The sequence below is a fragment of the Accipiter gentilis genome, unplaced genomic scaffold (assembly GCF_929443795.1).
Source record: "Accipiter gentilis unplaced genomic scaffold, bAccGen1.1, whole genome shotgun sequence".
Taxonomy (NCBI): Eukaryota; Metazoa; Chordata; class Aves; order Accipitriformes; family Accipitridae; genus Astur; species Astur gentilis.
In genome coordinates, this window is record NW_026060847.1 from 930,821 (window position 1) to 942,737 (window position 11,917).

The 11,917-nt window shown below is 50.1% G+C and overlaps 1 protein-coding gene across 1 annotated transcript; it reads right to left on the reverse strand.

The window, feature by feature from the left end:
- Nucleotides 1-1,192: 1,192 nt before the first annotated feature.
- On the reverse strand, nucleotides 1,193-2,122 carry LOC126036953 (olfactory receptor 14J1-like). Its single transcript, XM_049797181.1, has one exon. It carries the CDS (start codon nucleotides 2,120-2,122, stop codon nucleotides 1,193-1,195), a length of 930 nt encoding a protein of 309 aa, XP_049653138.1.
- Nucleotides 2,123-11,917: the final 9,795 nt, after the last annotated feature.

Genomic DNA, 11,917 nt, shown 5'->3' on the forward strand with positions numbered 1-11,917 from the left:
ACCTAAAATACAGGTGTGGTGGGTTGACCCTGGCTGGATGCCAGGGGCCCACCAAAGTCGTTCTATCACTCCCCCTCCTCAGCTGGACAGTGGAGAGGAAATATAATAAAGGGCTTGTGGGTCGAGATAAGGACAGGAGAGATCAACTCACCAAATACTGTCACAGGCAAAAACAGACTCAGCTTGGGGAAAATTAACTCAATTTATTACAAATCAACCAGAGTAGGGTAATGAGAAATAAAACCAAATCTCAGAACACTTTCCCTCCACCCCTCACTTCTTCCCGGTCACAAATTCACTCCCGGATTCTCTACCAACCCCACCCCCAGTGGCACAGGGGGATGGGGAATGGGGTTTATGGTCAGTTCATGACACGTTATTTTCTACCACTTCATCATCTTCAGGGGCAGGACACACCACACTCTTCCACTGCTCCAGCGTGGGGTCCCTCCCACAGGAGACAGACACACCACAGGGTGCTGCAGAGCTTTGGGCACTCACCCCACAGCCCCAGACCCACTGAAGGGCACAGCAGCTCCTCGGGGGTAGAGAAGGGTGAGACCCGGGGGTGGGGGGATCTGTGGCACAAGGCCTGAGGAGATTCCCTTGTATGATGGAAATACTGCAATGGAGGCCAGCTGTGTCACACAAGTGCCCACTGCCTGTCCTTGCCTACGGTCACAGGCCTGCCACACAGCAGGACTCTAACCATGCTTGAAGAGCACTCAGGCCTTACACCAACCAAAGGGCTCAGAAGAAAAGCATGGAAGTGGGAAGAGAGCAGCTCGGGAAAGACCAAGCGCTGGTGCTCCCAGGCAGTGCTGCTGTGCCGGGACTCTTTTCTTCTTCCCCTCTGCACACAGGCACTGCTCCCTGCAGCTGCAGAGAAGGTCTTGGAGGAAGGATCTCAGCAAAACAAGTCAATGCAGGGCCCTTTATTTTGTTTAAACTCACAGAGAGTACAGCTCTTCATTTGCACAGCCTCCAGGTCACAGAAAGCCTGGATATATTGTGAATTAGAAACCAGAGAAAGACAGACATTTCTTTGTGGAAAGCATTGAAATAAATAAAAGAAAGCAAGAAGAGCAAAGAAAAATTACATTCAAACCCCCAAATCACCGTAAAAGAAACCAGAAGAAAGGCAGGGCCTATAATGAGATAAGTACTATGCAGAAGACAACAGGCAGTTTATTCATTTGGAAAAACATCCAGTGATTAGTTTTCTCAGGGCATCCTTGATCTCATGGTTTCTCATGCTGTAGATGAGGGGGTTCAAGGCTGGAGGCACCACCGAGTACAGAACTCCCACCAGCAGGTCCAGGGATGGGGAGGAGATGGAGGGGGGCTTCAGGTAGGCAAACATGACAGTGCTGATAAACAAGGAGACCACGGCTAGGTGAGGGAGGCAGGTGGAAAAGGCTTTGTGCCGTCCCTGCTCAGAGGGGATCCTCAGCACAGCCCTGAAGATCTGCCCATAGGACAGCACAATGAAAACAAAACACCCAAATGCAAAACAGACACCAACTACGAGTACCCCAGCTTCCCTGAGGTAGGCATCTGAGCAGGCAAGCTTCAGGATCTGGGGGATTTCGCAGAAGAACTGGTCCACAGCATTGCCTTGGCAGAGGGGTAGTGAAAATGTATTGGCAGTGTGCAGCACAGCAGTGAGAAACCCACTGCCCCAGGCAGCTGCTGCCATGTGGACACAAGCTCTGCTGCCCAGGAGGGTCCCGTAGTGCAGGGGTTTGCAAATGGCAACATAGCGGTCGTAGGCCATGACAGTGAGAAGAAAATACTCTGCTGACATCAAAAAGACAAAGAGAAAGACCTGTGCAGCACATCCTGCATAGGAGATGGCCCTGGTGTCCCAGAGGGAGTTGGCCATGGCTTTGGGGACAGTGGTGGAGATGGAGCCCAGATCAAGGAGGGAGAGGTTGAGGATGAAGAAATACATGGGGGTGTGGAGGCGGTGGTCACAGGCTATGGCAGTGATGATGAGGTCATTGGCCAGGAAAGCAGCCAGGTAGATGCCCAGGAAGAGCCAGAAGTGCAAGAGCTGCAGCTCCCGCATGTTGACAAATGCCAGAAGGAGGAACTGGGTGATGGAGCTGCTGTTGAACATCTGCTGCCTCTGGGTGTGGAGCACTGAACAGGGAGGCAAGGGCAGTGACAAGTTAGGCCATTATTCTTTGAGCAATAACAAAGCCATTTCTCATAATATACATTCACATCACCTTTACAATTGCAGTGATATTTTCATTCAGCTCCATTACTGGAGCTCTGGTTGGTCCTAGCTGAGTGTGCCGTGAGGATCCGGACCTCTGACTACTGGCTGCCAAGGAATTAGCCCTGCTCTGCAGCAGTGGCTTTCTGGGAATGGTGTTGGTCAGTCCTGGTGTTTGAGTTGGTCAGATGAATCTGCCCCTAAAGTAAAAGTGCTTGTCAATATCTGCACTCCCAGGGCTAAGAAAACACAATCAAAGCATTGTTTGGGTGAGAGGTCAGGGTTTACAGCTCTCCCCCATCACATCTGGTAATATTCTTGGATTTCAGAAACCCTCATCATTTCTGCTGCACTCAGAGAAAATAAAGTGGGTCCTGCGAGGAAAGAGTACTGCCTGCACCACAGTACAGAGTGAAGGGAGCAGGTCTGTCACTCTGTCTTGTTCCCAGCTACCCTGAGCTCTCACCTTTCTGAGATGGAGGGTAATCACACTCCCGGGTTAACCCGAAAATAATCCAGGGACTACTGAGAGCAGAGAGATCCACTGCCCATCACAAAGTGACTCCCCCTTTCTCAAGGTCTCTGCACCCCACTTCTTGCCAAGGACATACATGGTTTATTTCACAGATCCAACAGCATTTCCTTGCTCATAGTGTCTCTGTTTTTCCATGGGGCATTCATGAAAACCAAGATGCTATGGGACAGACCTGCATCCTGGAGGGCAGGTCTTCGGGTTGGAAGGTAACCCTAAGGAGGTAGCCAAGTGTCCTAATGGTGGTAACTCAGGAAGGGAGAGTCAGCTCATTTCCTAGGGAATGACACAGGCTGCATTGCCCACAGCTTGGAGGAGAGCTTGGACACCTGTAACCTTGTTCCCATGGACACAGCTGTATGGGAGGACCCACAAGATCAGTGTGTGTCTCTGCAGCTGAAACTCCCACCCCAGAGAATCAGACAGCCAGAACAAGATTACAATAGCAATAACACAGACTAGTGGAGAATCAAGGAAAAATGCAGTGATTGAGTGGCTCAGAGAGGCAAATGTAGAGGCAGCTGGGCAGTCAGGAAAGTGTCACCTCCCAGACACCAGCACAGCTAGGCTGTTGTTCTCATTCCCTCTACTGTACTTCAGGAGGCTCCTATCAGACTTACTGATCCCTCAGAGTTACAGCTCAGGAGTCTCAGTGAGCTGTTCAAGCATGACAGCTCCTTTTCTATGTCTCCTGAAAATTCCCCAAGTGTAGGAAACAGAATACGCAAACTCAGTAAAGCTCCTTAACTTCATAGTAATCCCTGCTTTGACCTTGCCCTTGAAAGTTGCCCTTGGAAAAGTCCTGGGGATGATCTGGAGCTGTGAGCATCCCTGATCCAAACAGCACCCTCTTGTCAGCAGAAGGACCCTGCCCTGCTGGGGTTTGCTTCTTCCACCCACAGCTTCTCACCCCCACAGCTTCTCCACGCTCAGCTGTTGGAGTTCCCCGGGCAGGCAGAATACTTACCTGGACCAGCGGCAGAGACCCTGCCACAGCACACAGCCCCCTGGCCCCAAGGACCTTGCTCAGAAGGACAGCCCTGGGCACCCCTGGCTGCACACCCACCTTCACACTCCACAGACACCCCCGGGTGAAGGCAGCTGACATGCCCTGTCCCTCTGAGGGTGCAGCAGGGAAGCTGCGCTCCAAAGTGCATCCTTTTTCTCTACACTGGAGAAACTGTGAGAGTCCTCCTTAGAGGTTCTCTAGGCTGTGGGTTGTGCCAGCTTTAGGAGGTCATTCCAGGAACCACAGCTGCATTGCCCTGCAGCAAGACACTTACCCTGTTAAGGGCTGTGAAGATTTTTCTCCAGGTCAGCTCTCCTCTCTCCTCCCACCCCAGACTGCTTTTAACATCTCTCTCTGCCTTTCTTCTCTACCCTCATTGCCTGCAGGCAGTGCCCTCAGCCCTGCTGTGCTTTGCAGAGGAGCTGCTCCTGGGCAGAGCTGTCTCTCAGCAGTGCTGCCTGCTTGCCATGAGCTCCCTCCAGCCCAGGAGCCCAGCCCAGCTCAGCAGCAGAGGACCAGCCCAAGGCAGCCCTTTCTCTGCCCCCTCTGGGCTCCCTCCAGGTGTCCCTGGGGCTCCAGGGGAACTTGCTGGGAAACAGGCTGAAGCAAACACTGATGTTACTTACCTCAGCTAGGGAGAGACACTTCTTTCCTGAATTCTCCTCTCAGAGACAAAGTTACATCTACATGCCACATTTTTTGGTCACATTCTGAGACAGGATACCTAGAGAGAGGCAGGCAGGGATCTTTACCCCTGTTGAGGGAAGGGATCCATGGGCCAATGGAAGCATCTCATCCTGCATTTCTATTCATGAAATTTGAAGGAGGCTCAGCTCCCTCCCATGCACACTACAAAGCCACAGGAAGTGGGATTCCTCTTGCCTCAGTTCAGGTGTGAGCAAAATGGACACCTGCATGTGAGCTCCTTGTCTCAGCTCCCATCTGAATTAATGGAGAGGAAAGGCAGGGTTCAGGTGTTCAGATGCAAATCCCTGGTGACATTTGAACTGCCAGAGGTGGTCCAAGATAGAGGTAGGTAACAGCAAACTGTAACGCAGAAGTTCATAGAGACAGGGCAACATCTTGGGAAACATGTATGATCCTGGTGGGAAATTCCTTTGGCTAAGTGACAGGACAGCTTATGCCCAACTAAAGGCCAAAAGAACCTTTTCCTACTCCTTATCTTCATGGCACTTGATACAGATATTCTTATAGACAATTGTAATCACGTACCATAACAAGAGCTGGGTCTCTCTTTTCCATCAGCTGAATTTACTATACCTCCACTGACTGTAATGGTATGTGTCCCATGCTCGTCCCCACATTGCCTAACAGAATTCAGGGCAAGTCCTCTATTTAATGTCCAACTCCAGGGCCAAAGAGCTATACGAGATGCCAAGGCTGGCATGGACCTCACAGGAGATGCAGAAAAGCAATTCCCATTCACGGTGGGTGCATCCTAGTCATCCCAGATGGCATCACAGAGAGTGCAATTTGGTGCCTGTTTGCCATACGCTACAGCCATCAGTCAGAGGCATCAGTCATCAAATGCCATCAGAGGGGCAAGGTCTGCTCCTTCTTCACCCAAGAGCTGCGGGCATTGCATGAACAGGAAGCATGTCACACACGGGTTTTTTAGTGACTCCCTTGATGATCCAATCAATGAAAAGACCAAGAATTTTCAGAGTGTGCCTGGATACATCTTGTCATCAAGGACGTTACCCTCCGAGCACAGCAATGGTCCATATCAAACTCGGTGGAGGCTTACTAAGGATTTCAAGGCCACCAGGATGAACTTATGATACTTCAGAAATTGTAAGAGAAGAAAAAGAGAAAAGGTAGGACCACTGCTGAAATGAGGAAGAGGAGCTCTAGATATATCTGAGGTACTTTACGTCACAGCCTTGGTTAATACCAGCCAGGTCTCCCAGGCCTTTGAGCTGTGAGGCAGGACTCTGGAGGAGAACAACCAGCAGTGGATGGGAATCAAGCGCGGGGTTACTCAAGCAAACTACACCCTTACCAGTCCATGGGAACCATAGGGGCTGCATCCAAGGGTGCTGAGAGAGTGTTTTTTTCTCAAAAAGGTGCTGGTCTGTTTTGACCACAATAAGGAAGAAACTGAGACACTGTGAGCTACTTTTTAAAATTATGTTCATCATCGTTAAAACTATAAGGAGAGAACCATGCAGATCACCTTAGGCCCCTTTAGATGGTGGGAACCCCAGGTGGTGTAGCATTGAAAGGGCCTTCCACCTGAATGCAGCAAACCATGCAGACCCCATCCATAGAAGACAGTCTCCTGTTTTGGTCATTCAAGCTACTGTAGCATTTTCTTACAAGGAACAACTCTAGTCATCGCCTCAACAGTCAAACAGAGGGGATGTTTTCATGGGAATGTTAGATACAGGCAAGGCCACGCAGGAGGCATAAGGTCCAGTACAGAGTGGGACCTGCCTGCAGGCTCTTGTGTGATAATGTGCTGCTGAGGTTGTCCTGTGGCCAAGGGATCTGTGCAGCATAACACAGGTTTGATGGTCGTGCTATACTTGCAGCAGCCCTAAGAACTCGATGTTCAATATTTTTCTGGTCAGGGCCAGTGCTCAGGTTTCCCTGTGAGAAGTCTGTGGTCCACTACGCTGCCACAGCTGAGATGCCGTGGCACAAATGTGCACTGCCAGGAGGAGCTGGAGGTCCATGGCTTACCATAGAGCTGTGATGGTTTTGGATGATATGAGACGTGGTGGGACAGCTTTCTGAGCTGTGGTGCTTCAATGGAGGGATACAGGCTCTGCCCATGGATCAGAAGGGAGGATAAGGACTACGCCCCCTGTATGAAGGGGAAGCTTGCATTTGTGGGGTCCTCTGTGTGACAAACAGGTTGGACTAGCTTTTGTCATTTAGGATCAGAGCAGGAGTCAGCAGGAGTGACCTCGTGTTTGCAGTTACAGAGTGCTTGCCCAGGAAGAGGAAACAGATAAAGCCTTTTGTCAGCAACCCCAGGAAGTCCCCAGGTTCACGAGCAGGTTCCTGTGGTGAACAACTTCAAGTGCCCTGGCATTCCCTGGCAAGGCAAAGCAACAGGGTGCCAACAGCCTGAAGTTGGCCATTGGGACAAGTTCTTCAGACAGCTGCCAGGTGGACCACCAAGGGTGATTGTCACCTGGACCTGATCCTGCCCAACAAGGAAGAGCTGGTTAGGGATGTGATGATATTCAGTGTCAGTCTTGGCTGTCATGGCCATGAATTAGTGGGGGATCTGACACCAAAGGGCAGTGAGTAAGGCCAGCAGCAGGGCACAGACCTGGGACTCCAGAGGAGAAGACTTGGACACATTCAGGAGACTGAGACAAGTGGTGCCATGGGAAGCAGCTCTGTTGGGTGAAGGAGCATGGGAAATCTGACAGGCCATACAGTACAGCATCTTCCAAGCACAAGAGTGATCTCCCCAAATACCCTTGAAGAGAAGCAACCATCTCTGGAGGCTGCTTGTGTCAACCTACTGAGCTCCAGTGCAAAAAGGCAGCAGGCAGGAGTTGGAAGCAGGGAAAGCTGCAGACAGAATGTCGAAACCTTGTCCCGGGATGTAGGTATGATGCCAAAGCCAAAGGTCCCATTGTCTTGAGAGGGGAGGATAGAGGCAGCAAGATGAGCTGATGCTAGTTCATTAACAGTAAAAGAATAGACAAGGATCATGTGGGCCTGCTGCTGGACTTCCTAAGTGTAGGAGCAGGTAAGGCTGAGGAACTTAATGACTTCTATGGCTGTGACTTCTGCCAGGCCTTTGTGATTGGCAACAGCAACCGGAGGAAAACAACCAGCAGTGAGTGGGGATCAAGTCAGAGGTTACTTGAGCAAAGTCAGCCTTGAACAGCCCCTGGGAGCAGAGGGGAATCATCCAAGGCTGGGGAGGCAGGAAGCCAATTTCATAGCAAGGCTCACTCTGCATCACTTTTGACAGATACTGGAGATCAGGACAAGTCCCTGATGACTTCCAAAAAGGTTGACAGCTCTCTTCCAACACAGAGGACAAGCAAGGGAACAACAGGCTGTTTAACCTCGTATTGGAGAACAGTTTGTCTCTGAGCATGTCCTCCTGGATGATATTTCTGGGAAGATGAAGAGGAAGGCGACTGGGCATGGCCAGCATGGATTTACACAGGGTGGATCATGGTGTATGTCCATGAATTATGGACACCCAAGGTGTCCAACATGAGAGGGGATCACTCTGATTTCTGCCTTCACTGACAATGGACCCACAGGTACTTTACCCTGCAGGGAATGAAAAATGTGTGGGTCTAGCTATTGCAGAGTCTGCTTGAAGACGCTCCTGTGTCACAGATACATTGGGCTTATTGTCCGTTTGGCTATTCAAAAGAAAGCATTTCATCCATTTTATCTCTGTGTTCCCCTCCGTGAATCAGGGGAGCTCGTGACTTCAATGCGTGACTTGCTGTGTGCAAAGAGCGGCTGTGGACAGATAGAGTGCAGGGCAGGGAGTGTTTGAGGGGGGCCTGGGATCTCTTCTTACACAACAATGTAGGTTTTATTCATCTAAGGCTATCCGTTGTGGGAAGTGGTCTTCAGAGGAGGTAACATGGACATAATATACAGCCGCTGAGTGTACTGCGTCACTGCATGTCTGTGTGCAGCTCGTTCTCCAAGCAGGAGGGAGCTGGTGCCCACGGGCTGAAACATGCAACTACAGCCTTCAGTGAGGAAAGCTCAGATTTGAACAAGGCTGCTGTAAGTGCCAGGTGGTTGAGAGAAAAGGTAGGGCTGGGGGTAGGGATGAAGAATGACCATAGATTGTTCAGACGTAAAGGGTCTTGCTTTTTGTAATCTTTGAAACTCCATTAGGATGATTAATGTGAATTGAGGATTTCTGATATCACATAGTGCATGAGCAGGAAAATAAAGAAAAGTGGGGAAAAAAAAGGATTCTTTCTTATTGTTTAGTACTGAAATCTTTCCACTTTGACTACACTCCTGAAATGTCTCTAATTAACCACATAAGAATTGAAGGCCTAAAGGAAAATAATGCACAGAGCCTTGTCTCGTTAGGGAGTTTTTACATTAATGAGCCCTCTGGTGCCAAGTTCCTGAACTGCACATCCTGAAAGATTGAACAAGCCTCTCAAGAAGTGAAAGTCGGCATCAAACTTGCATGTTTCTGAGGGTGTTAGTGGGCTCCACTGTGCATCACTGAAGAGACCGTGGAGGGAATGCCCATACAAGGAGGTTTCACTTGGGGGCTGGTGAAACAGGAAGTCAGAGGCACTGGTTAAAGGTGGAAGATCAATTGTGGAGGTGGCTGTGAAAGCCCTAAATGTGTTTCTCCTAGCAGGATGGCCAAACCCTGAGGCCCATCCCCCTGGGAAGGGGGATCCTTTCCTTCATGGGGTGCTCACAGCTCTTCCTGGGAGCAGTTTGATGTGGGGGGGGTGATGCCGAGTGAAGGACAGCAGTAGGACACCTCCCAAGCTCTTTTGTGGTCGGTGAGAACAAGGGCCTGGGGCTGTAAGGAACTGGTGTCCTCGCATGGGCTTCACTGGAAGAGACAGCAACCACCGTGGAGATGACAAGGACTTCAGTTGTGTTGGTGGGTAGGAGGGGGCAGTGCACAAAGTCCCTGTTTGCACCATAGACAGTCCTACACTGTCCTATGCCTGTGCCAGTTTCCCTGCAGACTTTAGCTGCCTCCCCCTGTTTCCCTACCTCACCCCGACCTTGGGATCTCCCAAGTACAAGAACTTGGAGCAATGGAGTAATTTGAGCCTGGGGAAGTGTGAGGGCAATGGACTTTAATAATTTTGTCATTGTTTCTCACACTCCAAACCTTTTTTACTTGGCATAAATTAAATTGGTCTTCCCCAAGTCAACCCTTCTTTGCCTGTGACCGTAATTAGTAAGTGACCTCCCTGTCTTTATCATGACCCATGAGCTATTCCATCTTATAGTCTCCCTTCGTCCTTGTGAGCTGCAGATGTGACTGGGCAGCTGGGTGGGACTCTGGGTGTTGGGCAAGGCTAACCTACTACAGCACGACCACCTCAGGACTGCTGTGTCCGGTATAGGGGTCACCAGCACAAGGAAGACCCTGACAGAGTGGAGAGAAAGTTGCCGAGGCCAGAAGGATGGTTGGGGCCTGGAGCACATTGTGTACAAGGAGAGGCTGAGAATGCCGGGGTTTGGAAAAATCTCTCAGACACTAACTGCAGCAAGGACCCAGGCCAGTTGGTGAGATCTCTATCAGTGGAGATTTTCAACATCTGTCGAGACAAGCACCTCATCTAGCCAGAGGTGTCTGAGAATGTGCTTGGCTGAGAGTCTGGCTGTGGCACGAGCTATGGGACTTGATGTGTAATGAGTGTTGGTAGGAAACTGGTTCCCTTTGTGTTAATAATGGCAGTAGAGCTGGGTATCCTAGAGACCTGGAGGAAGACAGGGGTGACCATGCAGCAAAGGTCCTTCCTGAGGGTTGGGCTGTATGGCCACTCACTCTCTGGCTCTTCTGTGTTCATATGATAGGTGATCCCTAACACTGACTGCATTTGCCCCTTCTCTGCCCCCTCCAGTCCCATGCCCTGTGGCAGCATCACAGTCCTGGCCCTGGAGCTCCTCAGCCAGATCTTGCATCTCTTCAGCCCCCTTCCCCTGTGCCAGCTGGGTTCCCGCTGCCTTCCTGTGATCGCAGAGTCCTCCTTTCCCTCTGAATACTTGGAATTATCACTTTTGTGTGAATCCACCTGGGCAATCTCTCACTTTGTGGAGCTCCGGTCACACCCCAGGCACACACTGCCCATGGAGATCACCCGGGATATCCAGGCAGCTATAGATTCCCCTCCTGGAAGATGGCTTCTGCCCTGTCACATGTGGGAAAGGACTGGGTTTGTATCTCAGTGACCATTTATCATCTCCTCTGTCACCAAGCACCAACAGGTGAGTCCTAACTTCACCCCTCTAGCAGGTCACAAGATGACAATGAGCTTTTTGCCCCTGAAAGCATGGATCAATAGGCCTTTTTGAGGTGCAGCATCTTGGGCCTGTTCCTGACACGAGGCTTGGAAAAACAGCCCTACCATCAGGCAGTGCACAGGGAAGATCCCTTTTTATTACAGAATTGCTGTGAGGGAGTCAGCTTGGACCCAGTGTTACAAAGACACATTTTTGTATGGTTTTCCAGGTGAGACAGAGGAGGTTCATGCTTCACATGAAGTACGGGAAGTCCAAGTATTGGTCTACTGATGGGGTCAATTATATGGAACTTAGTTCCACATGGTATGGAATGCCCTGTTGGCTAGTTTGGGTGAGGTGCCCTGGCTGTTTCCTATGCCAACTTCTTGTGCCCCTCCAGCTTTCTTGCTGGCTTAGCATGAGAAGCTGAAAAATCCTTGACTTTAGACTAAACCCTACTTAGAAACAACTGAAAACATCAGTGTTATTGTGATGGGTTGACCCTGGCTGAACACCAGGTACCCACCAAAGCCGTTCTATCACTCCAATACAGTTATCAACATTCTTCGCATAATGAACTCATAGCACTGTACCAGCTACTAGGAAGACAGTTAACTCTATCCCAGCTGCAACCAGGACAAAGAGCCTTAAACAAATCAGTTAGATCTTGTTCTTGTGTCTGATGGATTTCATTTGTCTTTGTACATCTTTGTCCAATACTACATGCCGAACAACACCGCCTCAGTTTACCTCTAAGCTCCTTGTTCTCTTGCTCAAGTGCAAGCACCATGGGGTCCTGTGTGGGTACCATTCCACAGTCCCTTTGCCACTCCCGATGGTTTCAGAAGGTGAAAAACATGTCTGCATATGAAACCTCATCCCATTTTCCTTCTCTCCTTAAAAACAGCATTAGTTGTAATAGAGTATTATAATCAAGTGACCCATTAAGTGGCCACTTTACATCACCTTCTAACTTATACAACGGCCACCATTGACTGCAGTATTTAGTAAGGTTCTTTTTACTTCCCGTACCTCCAGTCCCAACAATATCCTTCTATTGGGCAATTACACAACCCAGAGGACTTTTCCTCAATAATCCTCCTTGATCCTCAATGCTCCTCCCTGCTGGCACCGGCGGGGTAGACCTGGCCTCCCTAGCCAAAGGGGTGGAATAGACCAGGACTCCCTACCGGCA